This window comes from Fundulus heteroclitus, unplaced genomic scaffold (assembly GCF_011125445.2).
Source record: "Fundulus heteroclitus isolate FHET01 unplaced genomic scaffold, MU-UCD_Fhet_4.1 scaffold_55, whole genome shotgun sequence".
Taxonomy (NCBI): domain Eukaryota; kingdom Metazoa; phylum Chordata; class Actinopteri; order Cyprinodontiformes; family Fundulidae; genus Fundulus; species Fundulus heteroclitus.
In genome coordinates this window covers 370,002-389,433 of record NW_023396978.1, presented here as the reverse complement: position 1 = coordinate 389,433, position 19,432 = coordinate 370,002, and the positions used below count along the sequence as shown (strand labels likewise).

General features: G+C 38.7%; 1 protein-coding gene across 1 annotated transcript in view; it reads left to right on the top strand.

The window, feature by feature from the left end:
• The window catches only part of LOC105925584 (ALK tyrosine kinase receptor), a gene marked incomplete at its 3' end in the record, with an annotated part of 482,037 nt that overhangs the window by 415,470 nt on the left and 47,135 nt on the right, over window positions 1-19,432 (top strand). Inside the window, 3 exon segments of the mRNA XM_036132827.1 lie at window positions 6,838-6,969; window positions 16,435-16,563; window positions 18,170-18,273. Of these exon segments, the coding sequence (XP_035988720.1) occupies window positions 6,838-6,969; window positions 16,435-16,563; window positions 18,170-18,273 (365 nt within the window).

Sequence of the window (19,432 nt, the reverse complement as noted above, 5' to 3'; positions counted from 1 at the left end):
ACAAGATGGTGAAATTATGAGGAGGCAATGATTTGGTTTGTATTAGGATGTCACCTCACTTAACCCTTTTTTTAACCAGCTGTTTTGCTTTGAGTGATATAGTTAGTATAGTTGAGCAGTAATCTATTAAGGATAAAAACAAAAGCAATTATATTTTACTTCCTAATTAACTTTTAATTCACCATCCTTACTCAGATTTTTCTAATGCAAAATAACTTCGAGTTGATATTTGTCTAAAATATGTTTGGGCTTGATGTTCACATGTTGTTCAATTGATCCTTATCCAGGATCAATTGAGAAGTTGAGAAAGTATGTGATGGTGCGGCATTAGCTAGGGGTCTGCATCTGTCCAGCTTGGGCTAGGTGTAGTGAGTGGTCCCACCTCACCTTTGCCCTGTGCTGTGGCCGGCTCACACATTAGCAGGTGTCCTCCAGACAAACTAACCTGGAGGGCTAGCTTGCGGCAAAGCAGCTAACAGGGTAAAGCCTTCTTGAGTGGAGGTTAAGACTGCTTGAGCATGGGTCCCATCCATGCACGAGACACAGCCAGGTGTCCCACAAGGACATTTTGTTACTGCAGGGTCAGAGCTTGGATCCTTCCTCATCGACACCGCTGTTCCCCGCGGTAGCTGTAGCTAGCTATCGGGGTTTTTTTTGTGCTAGCAGGGCTCTCTCAAAAACCTTGCACAGCTAATATGTATGAGCTAGCTATTGCTGTACTGTATTGCTACCAGTAAGGTATTGTTACCCGTATTTAAGTATATCTGCTTATTTAATAAGCTACTGCTTGCGCTTGCACTAACCAGGAAACAGATTGCTACTCATTGCAGGCTAGTGGATGACCGTATGGCTGGGAACAAGCGCACGTGACAGCTTTGTGCACCCAGTCAGTGGACAGTTTAGCTTAGTGCCCAGTAGTACACTTGTTGGAAAGGCTTCTGAGAGAAATGAGAAGAGGTTTTGGAATTACATCAGCCTTATTGATGGGGATAGGTCCGGGCCCCTCCTGACATAGACGTGACTGATGCCAGCGTACAGCGCAGGCGTAGTGATATTTAAACTTCTGACCGGGCAACGCTGGAGGCATTCTCCAAAGTGAGACACCAAACAAATGCTATGAAACCTCATCTCCTTAGACTGCGATACATGTCTCCAAGTTTCTCTTTGTCCTTCCTAGTCCATGAACCTTTCAAATTAATGAAGCAGACAGAATCCAGAAATTATGTCCCAAAACTACATTTACACAAAAGCTGTTCTGTAGTTTCATGACTTTAAAGTGCAAATATTTTATGTGTTGCTGGATTTACAGATTCATATGTCCGTTGTTACCCTTTTGTCATATTACTTTGGCACTGATTCACAAAACATTGAAAAATCAATATAATCTGTCTTCAAAAGAAAATGTTCAGAAGAACAGCAAAAAAAGCAAAAAAAAAAAAAAAAAAACAATTATTTTTAAAAATGTGTCTTTTGAAATAAAAACATCCTAATAATGCAGGAAATTAGTAATTGCTTCTTTTCAGAAATAGAGAACAAAAGATGATTTGAAAGTATTAGTGAAATGTTTTCCTTTTTGCTTGCTTTCTGTAGACACTCTCTGTTAACAGAAATGGAAAAAAACGGTAATTTAACTACGAAGTTTAAATTCCACTGGCTTTCTGTTCATTTTGCAGCTCATTTTCAACTTTTATTTTTTTATTTTTTTGTTCCTTTTTAAGATTAATGATCTGGTCACAACGTAAATGGAGGACGTTTTACTCCATCATACATCCGGTAGAACTGTTTCCCAACCCTGCTCTAAATTTATAGTACAGCTCCTTAACAGACCTCTGCAGAACGTGATGAGCAGCTGAGAAGGTAATTCAGCTATCAGAATCAGGCATTAGAGTATAGAGAAAAATCCAAAACATGCGACAGATGAAGTTGAAGACCACTCTTTTTAATATTTCACTGCTTCAACACAGCTGGAGCTGAGAAAGTTTTACCTCAAATGGCTGTGCTGAAGTCTCATTTGAAGCTTGCAGGGGGCGTTTTTGAAAACCATTTTCTGAAACAACAAACTCGAACAGATTCTTCAAGATCTGACCACAAAGGTGGAGGGGATTACGCTGTATGATTTGTTTGGATTTTGTGCGATAGATCAACACATAGTAGAGCAAATATTAAAATGGAAGTAAATATTAAACATGGTTTTCAAAATATTCTACAAATAAGAATCTTAAACTGTTCTGTTCATTTGTAGTCAGTCTTCCAGCAGCAAATCTGTGCGATATGTCTTTATTATTTATTTGCAAGGAGACAAGCATTACATATAAACAGATACTGAACACTTAAACATTTATAGCTTTGCTAATTTACAATGCATGTCCCCAGATCGGCCTTTGGCAACATAAAACCATGTAAAAGACAGTAGAACAGCATAGGAAGATAAAATGTCATGCATAATTCTTAAAATTACTCTAAAACAGACGACAGTGGAACCAAAGAGCCGTCGTAGAACCATTATGGGCTGGCTGTTATTTTACAAAAAGGTACTTTATAATTCTTTGCTATTTGCGCTCTACCAGCTTTGCACGTCTGCCCAAAATCTGCACAGATTTAGCCAATTCTCCTTTGAGAGCGTTTCTGTACATTAGTTTTGCAAGCATTCCCACACATTTAATGTTGTTGTGGTGTGGACCATTTTAACTCAAAATAGTTTGAGCTGAACCTTTCTGATTTAGGGTCATTGTCCTGCTGAATGGTGAACATTAACCCCAGTCTGCAGTCTTTTGATCGGCCTGCATTAAGCTCCATCTGTTTCCTCATTAACTCCTGTCCCTGCTGAAGAAAAGCATCGCCACAGCATGATGCTGCCACCTCCTTGTTTCCCCATGGGGAAAAAATTGGTTTCAGGCCAGTGCGCAGTGCTGGTTTCTGCTGGATAATGTTCTGCATGTAGGCCAGATGGGTTTCATCTGACCAGAGCCGTGTGTGTGTTGCGTCCCCTACCTGGCTCGAGGACATCTCTTTTAGAGTTAACATACTGTAGGCCTCTTCTCTGATCAATACTGTCCTTGCCCAGCCGGTCAGTTTAGGTGGAGGGCCATGTCTTGGTGGATTTGCTGTTGTACCATACTGAACAATCCTCCATTAGATGTCCAAAATGTGAGATATTTCTTTTTAGAACTTAACTTTCCTTTAAGTTTCGTCTCAGCTTTCTCCCTGACCTTTCTGCTGTGTGCTTTGGTCTTCACGATGCTTTGTTCACCAGTGCTTTCTAGCACCCCTCTGGGGTTGTCCACAGATCAGCTGTATTTATACTAAATAATGACTGCTATTTTTTTTTTTTTTTTTAGGGCTTAGTGTAAACCGCCTCAATGCAAATGCAGGGAAAAATTCTTGCAATTTCCTTCCACTTCACCATTTTGTATGACTTTGAGTTGCCCTGCCAAATAAAAGCTAAATGAATGGCATTGCTCTTGCAACTCCCGTTTAGCCGTTTCAGGGAAAACACAGTTTTCTGAGCGAGACCTGTATGCTTATAAGCTACTTTATGTACAAAAACATTGTTTAAAATAGTTTATGCTCTGTAACGCTTTTTTCACATTTAAACTTATAAGACACTGATATTACCACATCTAACTCTGTCAAGCTACCACTCTTATGTTTGTGTATCTGTTTGAACAGCAAATCCTCCTGCTCCTCGGCCCTCATACATCATTCTCCTCGCAAAGCCCAAAGCGACCCCATGAACATGAAGATAACAAAACTCTCTGGATCCCACAGGCAATTCATCCCCCACTGACCCACTTGTTTTCTCAATCTGACAAGTGTGATTTAAGAACTGCAGTCTGCGCGGCCATGTCTGGCTGCGCTTACCTGCTTCTGGGGGCTTAAAGTTAGCCACATCACTCCTTCTACATATATTACACCCCCATCATCAAACTGGAGATAAATCTGCGGATTTAGATCTAATGCCCAGAGGTTTTGGTTCACTCTGGATAAATTTCCTTATTTCTTTTTTGATAAATTGTTCTGTTTGTGGTAGCAAGATTATACAAAGAAGAAGCTGCAGAGCCCAACCAATGCACAAAAAACGACTAGGAACTCAAACAAAACCTCATCCTTACCTGAACACTTGCTGCTAAAGACAAAAATGTTCCTTATTTCCTTCAAATCAAGCTTTACATTTCCTTGTTAATGTCACACGTCATTGAGGCTGTTTTTTTTTTTTATATACAGCTTTCAGTTCCCAAAAAGAGTCCAATGAGACCGTTTCTAAGGGCTGATACAAAACAGTATTCATCATCAGAGTAATTTACTCGGGCTAATTTTAAAAAGATTGTGAAGTGGATCATTCACTGACATGTTAAAGTAGCTTTCCGCAGCCGCAGAGGTCCTGGCACAGCAGTGGGCCGTGGGAGGCGTCCAACTAATGTGTTTTTGTACCAAAAAAAAATAAAAGAAATCTCTTTTAATCCATCACCGGGCGTGTCAGTTTCCAAGTGGGCGCTAATGCTTCTCTATCACACTCACAAAAGAGAAAAAGACACCGAAGTGAGCTGAGAACGAGCCATAACTGAGATTTCTGGCCGCTCTTCCACTGGTAAATACTACTAGTTTCTGTGCAAAGGTTTTTGGATTTTTTTTTTTTTCTCTGTGAGGCTGGCTGCATAAATTTCAGGTTTCCACTTAAGCCTTTTCTGTCTAAAATAAATTATTTAACACTTGACTATGGTTTCATTTAACCATAATTTAGCAACTTGGAAAGCTGAAACAAATCCTAAAGATCAACAGATCAAATGAGGGATTAAAGGGAGCCGGAGTGCCTGGAGGCTATTCATTCTCAATGCAGCCATTCGGCGTATATCACTGGACCTTCTGGAACCAGGGTTACTGTCCACAGTGAGGCCAGTCTAACATTACCGTAGACTGACCGGGTGTATGCTGGACAAGAAAAGAAGCCCTTGCATCAAAACTGACACCTTTAAGCACAACAGAAATTTGCAACAGCCCACACTGACAAGCTAGCTGCCTGTTTGAGAAAGGTTTTATGTTCAGAAGCAACATATATTTAACTGGCTGGCTACAATGTTTGGAGAAGCTAAGGTGAGCACAGCACGGTGGTGGCAGCATCATGCTGTGGGACTGTTTTTCTGCTATTGCTACTGGTGCGCTTTTAAAACTGGATGCAATAAAGGAGACGTCTTTCTCAACTTCACCTCAACCCGACTGCTAGATGGTTGAAACTTGATCACAGTCGGTTGACCCAGCGGGACAATGATCCCACACAAAACATTAGTTTTGGTTAAAATTATGAAGGTTGCCATCAAGCAGGAAACCAACTAGTTTCAACGAACACTACAAGTCCTATTGTGAAAAACTGGTCAAATATCTTGCTAGATTTTATGCCAGAAGCTTGATGATGGCTATAAAAAATGTGCGCCCCACAGAAAAGGTGTATGATTACTATCTGGAAATAATGAATCAAACTATTAAAAGCTAATAATTAAAATTACGTTCATACTTGTCACACTAATGTAAAAAAAAGACAATATGTGAAAGTGTGTGTTGGTAAAAGTAACAAAAACTCATTGAGTCAGCTTCCTTCTTAGAAACCAGAGCGCTTTGTTTGAGATGTTCACCTTTTTTAACAAGTGTGTCACATTTCATGTAGGAATATTTAAACCACTCTCATTCTTTCTGACAAAGATTTTACTTTGATACAGTCCCAACTCTTGGGGTAGTATAAAGAAATTAGATTTTTGCAAACAACATCAAACAAAAGTTTGATGTTCATGTTTTGTTGAATTCTCTCTTTATTTCTGCAGCTCCTGCAGCATCTTCTCCTCCTGGTTAGTTTTTCTATTTTTTGGGGGGGCGGGCGGGTGTCCTGTCGTCTCAATGTCATTCCAAGCCTCCTACATCTGGTTCAGCTGCGGTAGAAATGCATTAATTACAAGTGCCGTGATGAAATTCATTGTGCCGTTCCTGCGTATCTTGTCAGCGCAGCTAGCAGTGTTCGCTCCACATTCGCCTCTCCATGTCATGGGATTGTTATCAGACTTTCGACTCCCAAGTTCGCCTGAACAGAGAACAAATCTGCATATTATAGATCAAGGACAGACTACAGAGCGAGCAGCCAGTCACTTGTGATAATAATCACTTCCCCTTTTTTTTTTTTTTTTCCTCATGACAGAGGGAAACAAACAAGATCCCCATCAGTGCTTTATGTTTTAGTTCCCTGCTTCTGTTGTTTTTCTTCTGTGATCAGTTTGTGGTGATTAAGGTGAAGGTTAGCAGTCAGTTTCCAGAACCTACAGATATCGGCGCTCTGATTTGCATAGATATGCAAATGTGCCTGGTGACAATTGAGCCTGCACAGACAGGTGATATCAGTTGTGCGTGGATGTGTGTGCGTGTTTGTGAGCTTGCACCATGTGTGAAGCCTGCTAACAGTAACTAGGTCATAGTTTTCACTGCCTGTGTTCCTCCTCTGATGGATGAGTACTGTATTCACAGTTTATGCCACCTGTCTCAGGTTATTTATGACAGTGCATGCCGTCTGCATATGTCAGGGGTTGTATTGACCTTTCTCAGAAACTAATGTACTCGGAACTTTTTTTTTTTTCCTGTTTGTTTGTGATACTTTTTTAGAGCTTCAGATTTAAGTTTCTTTTTTGTTTTTTAATCCAACATAATGCATTAAATCTCTCAGGGATGTTCAGGAAACAAACTTAATCCTCAGCTCTGCAGTGCGTTGTGGCTACATTACAGGCAGGTGGTTTAGTCACGCGTGACTACAGTGTGAAAACGCTCCGTTTTAACCAAGCTTTGCTTGTCCTGTTCTTCCAGCGCCCTCACCGGGTCCAAACATCACGCTGGAGGGACAGTACCACTGTTACCAGGGCCCGGCGATTCCTCTGGACAAACTCTGTGACTTCAGCGCTGACTGTCCGCTCGGAGACGATGAAGGCAGCCTCTGCCGTGAGTAGACTACAAACGTGCACCAGCCACCACATTGGCACGCAGAGACCTTAAAAGAGAGATTTGTGGAAAACCACGCATTCATATCATTTTTATTGTAACCTGTTCAGTTTAAACCACCTGCAATAAAGCAAAACATAAACATATGATTAAGGCATAAACCGCATCGTACCCCAGCCTCTCTTGGTCAATGCATACAAAATAGGCTGAGATATGCTCAGCATTTTTCTTGCCAACAGGTGCTATTTTACTTTTTCTCCTGCTTGTTGCGCACTGTTTCCCCTGCATCGGATCTGTTCTATCAAATACTTTATCCACTGACAACTTCTGCACCTCTACAGTACAACAGATAAGACTAAATAATAAAAACTTAATAAATCTTTAGATAATTTGGTTTTACGATGTGAAGATCCTGTGACTTACAACTGTTGTCTCTGTTTTATTCCTTTTACTATATCTTCACATTACTCACGTTTTATCACATCCTGACAGGCCAAGGAAAAGCTACTATTTGCAGCCTTAGATTTTTCTTTTTCACATCAGCTATATTTTTGAGGCACTTTTACAATCAAGCATATATTTTTGCCACATGTACTTTTATAAGAGGAACACTGCTGTGAAAAAGTGTTCACCTCCGTACAGATTTCAGATTTTTTTTTTTCTTGTACCTTGAATGTTTACCGTTCTCAAACAGATTTTAATATTAGACAAACACGACCTGCGTGACTGCAGACAGCAGTATTCCAGTTGAATCATGTATAAAGGGAAAAAGAAGTATCCAAACTAATCTGGTCCTGTGTGAAAAAGTAAACTAACAGCCTTCAAGTCTTTTAAATCACTGTGGAGGAGTTTTGGACAACTCATCTTTACAGAATTGTTTTAATTCAGCTTCATTGAAGGAATCCCAATCAGATTTAAGTCCAGACTTTGATTGGGCCATATCAAAACTTTTTTTAAGTCAGCTGGAGTTTAAGATCATTGTCCTGGCGTGATAAACAAGCATTTTTTGGCTGAAGCTCGTGAACTGATGGACGAATATTCTCCTTTAAGATTTACCATTAGAGGTCAGAATTCATGGTTGCATCAATTGCAAAGCAGCGTGAGACCTTCACACTACCACCTCTGTGGTGCTCTTCGTCTTAAATGCCATGTGAGATTTACACCTGGTTTAATGAGGCGCGCATCTTCTAAACCGTTCAGATTTTGTCTCATCAGTCCACATAACATTTTCCCAAAGGTCTTTGGGGTCAAGATTTTTTTTTTGGCAAATGTGTGGAGTTGGCGGGTTTTTTATTTTTGCACTTTTTCTTTCACTCAGACAAGTGAAGCATGCAGATCTTTAGATGTTGCTCTGGGTTGCCCTGTGACCTCCTGGATGGGTTGGGGGTGAAATTCTACCCAACATGTTGTTCGGATCTGACAACAATTGAGTCAAAAATCTGCTGTTACGCTTTCAATGAAAGTTGTGCACTCAGTTGACCTTTTGATCTTAAACGTTCCATAATATCTTTACAATAATCATAAATATTATAGATAATGGCACAAGCAAAGTGTTTGCCGTCCAAACCAGGTTTATCGTAGCAACCCCCACCTCCCCATGCAGCGCCACACTCTGTCTCTCAGGTTGATGAACTCTTGGAGTCAGTATGGCAGGTTTGCCATTCCTGCAGAGGTTCATCAATCTTTCAGGTTTTCTCCTTCTGGACACGATGCATTGCTTTTTCTTCTTGGATCTTTTCACCTGCTTCATGTCGTCAGACAGGTTCTGTTTAAGTATTTATCGATTCTAAGAGTAATAAGGCATTTCTAGTGAAACTAAATCCATCTTTCAAATAAAAAAAAGGTGGTAAATTACCGTTAATGTATGATTCAACAAGCAGGGCAGTCACTTTTTCACTTAGGGCCATACTGACTTGGAAAGCTTTCTTTTTCTCCAAATTATTGGAACCATCATCATTTTTTGAAATTTATTTATTTAATTAATTTTTTACTCAGTTCATCTTTTATATTAAAGTGCGTTTGATCTGCACATCAAATGGTAACAAAAAAAAGCAAAAACCAAGGAAACATTTAAGGGGGCAAATCCAAATATGTTGATAAATGGCAAAGAACGTTACATGGTGCATGAATAAAAGGTTATAAACAATTCATGTCTGCATATAGGACATTTTATGATACAGTGGGTTGCTATTTTAGTAAAATAAATGGAAACACGATTTAGTTTCAGAGCACGTGCAGTAATGTGTTGATAAAAGTCAAAGAAATAGGCAGCCCTGTAAAGTTGAGTTAAGATGTCTGCTACTAAAGTGGGAGGTAGTGGTTATTTTACTCTGTGAACAAATTAAATTACTCATCATGAATACAGAATGGGAGAAAGTCTTCCAGTAGGATGAGAAAAAAAATTTTGAACCGTTGATCGATGAGCTTGATGTACTCGGACTCAACTAAGACAAAGGCTGTTCCCTCATTTGCTTCATGCACCATGGAGTAGCAGCTCAGTTTAAGTCATCAACAAGCAACAACTTGATATTGATTACTGAGGCAAAAGTATGAAACATTCAGACGTAAGGTAATATTTATGGAAAGAAAAAATTATCAGGTTTTGATACATCCAGCCATCCATTTATTTTATCCCCACTTAGAACGGCGGGGCTGGTGCAGACTTATTAATTGAGCAAAAACCGAAACAAGGTTTTGGGACTCACTGTTGACGGATGGCAGGATGACTACAGATGTGAGGAGTTCCTGATGATTTATGTCAACAGTGGATCAAATTTAAGTGAAGCAGAACTTTAAAAATTCAAAAAAGGATTTATTTACAAGATGTATATAAATGATGCTGTAGATGTTTTTGAACATCATGGGCAGGGGCAGGTGCTTGCATGCATGTAACCCCCCCCTCCCCCTCCCCCCACCCCCTCCTGTTTGGCAGGCGCTACTGTAACTCTGACGCTCGTTGCTCAGGTTGCTCCGTGGTGAATCACCTTCACTGAAACCCACCCAGCAGGGCAACAGCTGACTGTGTTCGTGTGCCCCTCCCGACAGAAACACGGAGAGAAAAGCCCAAAATAAGGGCGCTGAAGATATGCTTGGCTAGCCTTTCTCACCCTTGACATATTCCGCGGTTGTTATTTCTATCTCTTTGCACATTTGTTTTCTGCTTTTCTCAGGGCTTAGGAGCAACGCTAGCCAACTATGCTGACATCTTATTCACAAGTCCCCTAGGCCGGGCGCTTTTTGTGTGTCTCCGCGTGTGCGTACCCCGAATCTTTTTATAGTGCCGCCTCCATGTACGCAGCTTTAAATTGTCTCAGATTTGTGTGCTCACCGCTCACCCATACCATTAGCCAGAATAACAAAAGCAAAGTTGAGGATTAATTCTTGTGTTTTTTTTAACCCATATTAAAATGACCAGAATTAATTTGCCTCTGCCCATAATGCAGGTCAGCCTCCCCATGTGCTGCTTATTAAAATGATGTCTGCTCCCATTTGTGTGTAGGTTTGCTCACAATGGGAGCAGTGAGATAAGAGGGTAACGATAGGGTGAAAATCCCAGCCAGGCACAGATTCCCTTTCTGCTGCGAGAGGATTTATTAGTGCTAATTGGCTTGAGAGGCAAACCCAAGGGTGTAATCTCTTTTTCAACGTAATAAGTGTATGTGTGTATAACATTCTGGTTTTAGAAGCTGCACTCGCACAATTAGGAATAAATTAGAGTCAAACATTACAGTTGGATTTTATGTCTCAATGATGTGATTTGGGTTTTCAGTCAATTTTATAACAGGGTGCTTACCACTATTTTTAATTTTATTTTTAAAGTATGAATATGAAGTATGAATATGAATGCAAATACAAAATGAATGAATACAAAAGTTCACCCTGGTGAAGTTTGCGAAGGAGGAAGTATTTGCAAACCTGTAAAACCATTCAAGCAATTAAGGAATATCAAAACAATAAATAGGGTTAACATTCATCTAAAAATTGTTGAGTAAACTTTTATATAGTAAACGGGTTTAAATCGGAGGCAACCGGACTTTCGCTCAGTTCTTTCTGAAAACATTTCGACGCCAGGAGTCTTTGAAAAAACAAAACAGGGTCACATCACGGTGAAAGCTATAGATAAAAGATATAGACTCTCCAATGTCTGATTAGTCTTTATCTGCAATGAGAAGTTCTTCCACAGGATTGGTCCAACTAAGCCAAAGGCACAGTTCCTCTTGTTGTTGGGTGTGTTTTACAGGGCGAGCCAGAGCATCTTTGTGAGACCCGGTTGAACTTGTCTGGTGATTCAACAGTCCTATTAAGTGAACAGGGGCAAACCCATATAGAGCTTTATAGAAAACTATACATTCCTGAATAATTTTTACCAACAAACATGGAAGTGTGAGTAGTAAGACCAAAACAAACGCTTGTTCATGTTTTCTTAATCCTGTTGTTTGTCACTTTTTGAAATCCCTGGAAGAAAGATGACCTTGCCTTGACTAATATGTTTTCTTAGTTGCAAAGAGGTGTGATTTCACAGCAATTTTCTGAGTCTTTATAAGTAAATTTGCTCATTATTAACTTCAGAAAGTTTAAATTAGAACATTATTAGAACGTTTATATCTTCCAAGTAATGTCCATTCATCTGGGCAGAAATTCTGTCAGAAATATGACCAGAGTTACTGAAAAACAGATGCTTTAATGCCAACGTACTGTTTAAGTCTCAATAAGTGAAGATCAAATAAAACTTATGACCTCATTATACAAGAGTTTGTACAAGAAACTGTCTGTTTCTTCATGATATTGTTTAAACCCAAACAAAGATTTGTCATAAATTCTGTTTTCAATTCTAGAAACCTAGAAAAAAATGTTTTTACCTTCCAACACTTTTAAATAGGTTAATAGAAAAATAAAATAATAAAATAATTATTTAATTTACAATACTTTGATGGGTGGATAGACTTATATGAGTTGACGATTAGAGATCAGGATTGGGATTTATTCTAGAAATTCTAATATTTTTTTAATTTTATGTTCTCTTTTTCAACACCTAGTTTAGTAAAAATGTAGATGTCATTAAATGTAAAAACATTATGTTTTGTTGTGTACATGTGTTTACGTGTGAATCTAAAATTTCATTATAGTTACATTATGACAGAAAAGAGTCTTGATTATTGATAAAACAAATACATTTTGCTGAGAAATGGTTTGTTGTTGGCTGAGAGATGTCAGGGTTCTGTCACCTGTGTTTGCTTTGATGCACAAACACCAGCTGTTACCTGTCCCCGAAGCTCTTCTTAAGAACAACAACCTTAATCCTCATTTTATTAAATTCAAGGACCAATGTTGCGTGCATGTATTGATCAGTCGACCTTTATACTTTCAGATGTTTTGCAGTGCACTGCTTACATCTGTACCTGAAGCTCTGTAATTCATTCCACATTCATCAGTCACCCATCCCTATTACCCCCTGGCACTCGTATCACATCGCATCTCCTCTCTGATACCCTATTCTCTATGATCTATCCACCAGTTATCTGCATCTGATTTGATCTATTTAAATCCTTTATAAGCTCTGCCAAGGCTCATTAATGGGAAGAAGCAGAAAGAGGCAGGAGGAACAAGCTCAGCTGGTGTCAATCACAAAGATTCCCGACATATAAGGAAGCTCGAGTCCCCGTGGATGATCCCTCACCATCCAACGAACGCATCATTATGCACAAACACATCCTTCACTCTCAGAGAGTCCCAGCTTCCTCTGCTTGATCTCAGCCCGGCTAAATTTTGCAGACACCCCACTGCCTCCGAGCTTCACATTTGCCCTGTAACAAATTGGAAATGCTGCTTTGCATCAAAGCGTAAGAAGCTGTAATTTAACGGGTAATGTGTGAGTTTTTTTTTTTATACATATTTATTTTGCATTTATTTAACTAGGAAATATCTTTTCAAAGGTAGATATGTACCAAAAAAAAAAGCATGTAAGAATAGCATTTACATGCTGGATCTTTGTTCATTTTAATATCAAATCATAATTAATATAATTTATCACAGCAATCTGTTTCACTGTAAATACAAAATATAACAATATTGTAGTTTTATTCAAGAACCAAAACCACTTCCTGTCAATTTTTTTTTTTTTTTTTTTTTTGACAAATTATTTTCCATTTTGAGTTTTATGTCTTCCTGACGCTGCCACCTGTGCTCAGGTTAAATCATTGATCGTGGATGAATATGTCACCTCTCCTGATGACACCTGAGGCCCGATTTACACCCGATATCAACAGCCGTCCTGGAAGATCACGTCACCAGTCAGCCGGCAACATCAATAATTAAATGTCACTTCTTCCCTCCAAAAGCAAAACAGGAAATCTAAAGGTCTACTAAAGTTTTCTCCAAAGGTCTGAAATCCTTCCTGTATCCAAAGATTTATCTATATACATACATACATACATATATATTAGATATAAACTCTAAAGAGACGGTGATGAGTGGCAGGGCCTGGTTCATTTGTTAAGCCTTGAATGTCACAAACTGAAGGTTTGCATTTTGCTACCCTGCGCCCCACCGCCGAATTTAATAACGTGACATTTATAAATATTTAACTAGCCCAGATGTTCCTGTTCATACTGCATGCATGTCTGATGTTATATCGCTGACTTTTTTATGAATATCATTTCATAGTGATGGGTTTATGTTAGACAGTCATTACTGTCTACAAGACAAAGTGAAACATGAATTTTACAAGTTATGTATTTTTTATTGAGAGGTGCTACGTTCGATTTAGTTTGGGATGGATGTATTTAAACAATGGCTTTTAAAATTAGAAATGTGTGTTTTATTTTAGACTAAAACATGTTGGTTTAGTACAATTACGCTTTCAGGAAGGCTTTTTATGTCCTTTATGATTTGTATCATATGATTGGTCAACAGGCTCCATCCCCAACAACTTTTATATGAAAATGTCAGAGTTAACTTTAAAATAAAGCTTTGAAAATACAGACTGAAGTTTTGGGTTCGATATTTTTCAAGAGAGGGTGATAAGAGAGGGTGATTGTTTGTCATTAAATATGAATTAAATTCAATTTTATTTACTTGGATGACAGGAGAAATGTAAGCAGTAAGTTACTGTTTTTATTTGCAGGTTTTCCCGTTGAACCTGACCGATGTTCTTCACTTTATCTGTCTGGGCTTTAAATGTTACGGCTGATCATGGTGGTCCTACAGAGCCTCCAGAATCGCAAGAAGACTCCATAGATCTTCTAACGCAAACATTTTAAGAGAGGGAGCTCTAAAACTTGAGCAATTACAGAGAAGCGTCTTTTTACGTTTCAGGCTAAAACTCTTCTTGTGGCACATGCAGAGATTGTAGTTGGGGACAACCCTTATTTTTATATGTCCAAAATGTCAGAATCTGGTCCACTTCCTGATTCTTTTCCATTCTGTTGCCCTGATGAGTACGTCAGAATAAGAGGATCATTTTTAAAAGTTTATTATATTTTTTTTATTTAGATAAAGTAAATAAATGAACACACAGGAAAACATCTATATAATAACAGTCACTCTTTTACCCTTGACTGTTTCCATATTGGTTCCAGAAAAGAAAATGCAATTACTAAAATACAGACTATCTTTTCCCACAGAGCTGCTCTGAGTGTTCAATCTATCAGCAACACGGAGCTTAAAGTGAAACGCATTTGCAATTAATAATATGTTAGACAAAGAGCTCCAACACTAAGAGGTTTGTGATTGCAGATCAGAAAATTAAATCACAGAAAGTTAACAAGGTTTCAAAGTGACCAAATGTATTCTTTATAAACTCACTTCAAACATCATTCAAGAGGCAGGTTAAGTTTTTCTGCTTTTGGAAAAAAAGATTTAAAAACTCTTGAGATCAAATGGTGGCTTTTTTTGTTGTGTTTTACAGATTTTACATCAGATGGTGCAAATGAACACTTTAAACTGCACTTAAACCTGCATCACTCTGTTCCACAAGAAGTGGATCGCTTTCCTGAAACTCATGCTGTCAATAAACGGATGACTGCAGAGTAGAATGCTTTTAACGAAATTGTGTTATTAACTCTTCTGGGGCGATAAGAGTTTCTCCTGGTGGAAGTACTTATTGTTTTGTTCCAACTTGGTCCTTATTTTAACTTTACTATAACCATAGAGAATGATGGATAAAGTGGTCTATCCAAACAAAAAAATATTCCACGGTTGTGTCCACAGCTTTTTGGGCTTTTGAATAACATTAGATTTATGTTTTGGTTAAATCCTAACCCCCACCCCCCCATTTATGCCATTGTCCACTCCTCTCTCACCACTGGTGCTGTTACTACATCATTTAAAACCGCTACAAACACCCCAATCCTGCAAAAACCTGGTGCTGATCCTAACAACTTCAACAAACTTCCACCCCATTTCTGATCTGCCCTTCATTTCCAAAATCCTTGACAAAATTGTTGCAACTCAACTTCACTCCCACTTATCACTCAATAATCTGTATGAACAGTTCCAGTCTGGTTTCCGTCCACAGCACAAAAACTACACTCGTAAAAATCACCAATGACCTACTCATGGCAGCTGATTCTGGTCTACTCACTATCCTCGTCCTCCTTGACCTGAGCGCTGCCTTTGACACCATTAGCCACCCCGCCCTCCTCAATAGATTGAATATTAATGGTTTTGGTTTCAAGAACAATTATCATAGCCTCCTGAAACAAAACCATTAATTGGTTCAGGAATGGTTTGAGCAGCACAACAAGAAGATGTTAACTTAGTTTCAAGCTTCAGGGCTCTACTGGAGTGCATCCGTTGACTGATCAGACAAATTTTGCTCATAAAAGGAGGACCAACACACAATAAGGCAGGTGGTCATAATGTTATGCCTGATCAGTTCACTTACTCTAGAGTCTTCTGGTCTGCCTTGGGGTCTTCTGATGGGACATGCCCCATCGGAAGGCTTTCAGGACATAGTCTAATGTGATGCCACAACCACCTCCACTTCCTCCTTAAGATGCAGAAGAACAGCAGTCACCCACGTGACGGTACTCCTGTTCTTGTCTCCAAGCAGAGTTCAATTTCTTTACCATGGAAACTCTTTTGAACTGCTTGTATCCAGGATCTACGTTTATTGATCGTGAGCCACATCTCATGGCCACTCGTGAAAGTTGAAAGATGCACCAGTATATCAGAAACTTCAGCCCTTCAGCTCATGTATCTTCTCACAGTCTAGAAGTATGTGTAAGCATACTGCCTGGGTAATAACAAGCTTTGTCATAGTTTTTCAATGGGTTCTTCAGATCACACACAGAAGACATTATGTCACCACATCTCATTTCCTCTCAGATGGTCTTGTATACCTTCCTGTCTCCTGCCTGAGAGTTCAACCCAGCACATTCCCATTCATCAGCAGTCGCTGATAACTCCACTTTCTCATTTCGCCATATATAAATCAGTGAGATCTTCTCTGCTGTCTTTTTCCAGGACACTTCCTCAATGGTAGCTACTGCTCTTTCGAAGAGGGCGATTGCAGCTGGCAGCCGGTTCCGGGCCGCAGCCTCTCCTGGAGACGATCCCCATCCAAAGGAAGCAGACAGAGCTGCCCCTCATCAGGTCCGTACCGCACGTGCCTCTGATCTAAGGATATTAACATTCATTCACAGCCTCTCAGAAGTGTAGGTGAGCCTGGTGGAGATGGACTTCAAAGAGGAAAATATTGGAAATTTCAAACTTGAAAATAACACACACAAAGCTAACCTTGAACATATTGACTTTGTGGATTTGGATCAACTGAGACTTCAGATGTGCCAGAAAGAGTATTCTGCCTTGATCAGAGGTCAGAACACTGGAACAAACAGAATCCCACTGGGTTTAAGAGGCTGGCGAGAGCTGTCCTTATTCTGAGGGGTCTGCTTAAAATGTATTTGATTTCTGAGTAGTAAGTAAATCTATTGTTTTCATGCCTGCTGTGACAGTAACTTCAGTCACTGTCGAGGAATTGACACTTTTAACTTAATAATAGCTGCACTAAGGTGTGGACAGATTATTAAAACATAGAAGCTTACAATGTTTTTGTAAGACTAATAACCTTTTTTAACTGCATACAGATAAAACCAGATATTTACATGATATAAAAATACATTGCTGGGGGTTTTTTTCTCTGTGTGACATCAAATAAGATTAAAATTTTATTGTTTGGGTCAGTTAGGATTACCAAAATGATTCCTATTTGCTAAGTTTCCAAAATAAGGAAATCTTTTTTGTTTTTTTTATTCAGATGTTTAAGATTATTATGACTTCCACAGTGAAACGGGTTTCTGTACTGACTTGTAGAGGAAGAAGCCATTACTCCAAGAGCAGCATAAAGAGTCACATATAGTTTGCAACTACAATCGGAGGCAAAGACCTTGCTTTTGTAGACATGTCATGTGTACTAAAAAAACAAAAATAGATGGGTTTGGCCCCAGTGGCCATCGTTACATTTGGTGGAAAAGTGCAAAGTTTGTAAGTCTGAGTTCTCCACCTAACCTGAAGTACGGAGGTGGTTGCATCATGTTGTGTGCATTATTTGCAGCAGAACAGAATGGTGCCCTTTACAAAATATATCATAATAAGGAAATAGCATTATATACAAACATTTTATCAACAGTTTAAATCATCAGCCAGAAAGTTAAACCTTTTGCACAAACTTGTCTTCCAAAAGTATGATGATCATAAGAATACAACAGAAATAATTATAAGATATGAAATGACAACAAAGTCTGTTTTGGAGAGGACATCACAAAGGCTTGATCTGAGTCCTTGAGCTGAAAAAGTTGTGTGTTAGCAAGGGGGCCTGCAAACCTGACTGCCTTACAACCAGTTGTGGAAGGAGGCCAAAAACATTTGACCCAAGTCATACAATTTAAGACAATTCTACCTAAGCAATCAAGGTATGTCTGTAAATATGAATTTGAAAAGTAATTTCCATTATGCTTCTGGCATTTATAAAATATCATCATTTTGGTAATCCTAACCAACCAAAAAGAAGAAAATATTTTTGTCTGATTTAAAGTCAGACGGTGAGAAAAGAAAGCTGCCTGCCTTAGATGGTGTATGTAAATATCTGGTTTTAGCTGTTTGAGACTTTTTCATTTTGTCTTCGGTTTGAGTCTAATACTTTGATACTTTGATTTGATACTTTCTTATCCTTGTGTTATGCACGTATTTTTTTACAAAGGGTCAGCAATGACGATAGAGAGAGGCCAGTCCAAAGGTCAGCGTGGCTTGGCGCTACTCAGGAGTCCTCTCTTCCCCCCTCCTCTGAGAAACTCTCCATGCACGGTGAGCCCCTGTAGTTTTTCCTTTTTTCATTAGCACTTTACAGTAAACTCTGAACCTGGTTTATCCACTGATTTTTATTTCCTGGAGTTTTGGGGGAAAAGATCAAGATTTTGAGTACTGTGACCACAGATTTCATTCACAAAGCCTCTACTGCAATTCAAACCGTAGGTAGCTGATGCCAATAATAGTGCTTGTGCTAATGTCGAGCTCTGTAACCAGTTGGATAATTTGCTGTAATATGCTGTCTTGTATTGTGCAATTTCTTTGAAATGCGAATAATTTCTTTTTAGCAAAATATTAATATGGATCCACAACCCATTGCGAAAATTGCCCTTACCCACTGAGATTATCAAAACGCCTTCAAATGACAACCATGAGCGTTTTTGTATTTTATTGGCAATTTATTAGTACCTTAGGACCAAGTGAAGTGTAATTATGAAGTGGAAGGGAAAAGGAAACATGATTTTCAGAAATCTTTTACAAATGAAAGTTAAAAAAGTGTGCCATGGGTCTAAATAAAATGCAGTTCAACCACTTGCTTTCAGATGTCACCTAGTTAGTAATTATTCTGCTCAGGTGAAATTTGATCTTCCTTTAGATTCAGCTGTTCAGGCTTGTTAGAGAACATTTGTGATCAAGTGGCATCATGGCGACTGATAAACACAGCATAGAGGTCATTGAGAACGTTGTGGAGAAGTTTTGGTTATAAAACAATCTCCCACGCTTTCAGGACTGCAAGCCTAATAAAACATAGCAAGGACCCTGAAATGGTAATTCTGCAAAGTTTTGACTCAGGCGGGCTGAATTCAAAGCCTGGCTGCATTTTTCAGAATAAAATAAAATAAAAAACCTTTATAATTTTCCTTTATGAATGTGCACAACCTTGTGTTGGTCTGTCACATAATATCTAGATAGAACACATGTAGTTTGTTGTTGTGTAATGTGACAAAAAGTAAAAAGAAAATCCAAGGGGTATAAATGTTTTCTTATCTTATGTTTGAATGTAATTTTAAAATGTAATAAAATTATTGTTTAAAGTAAAAGCTTGAAATATATTTGGATTTATTTTGTCTGAAACCCGTGTAAGCCATGGATAGACCTAAAACTGTGAAAAATGTCTATATATTTTTTTATAAATAATTTGGTATGCTGTTAGAAA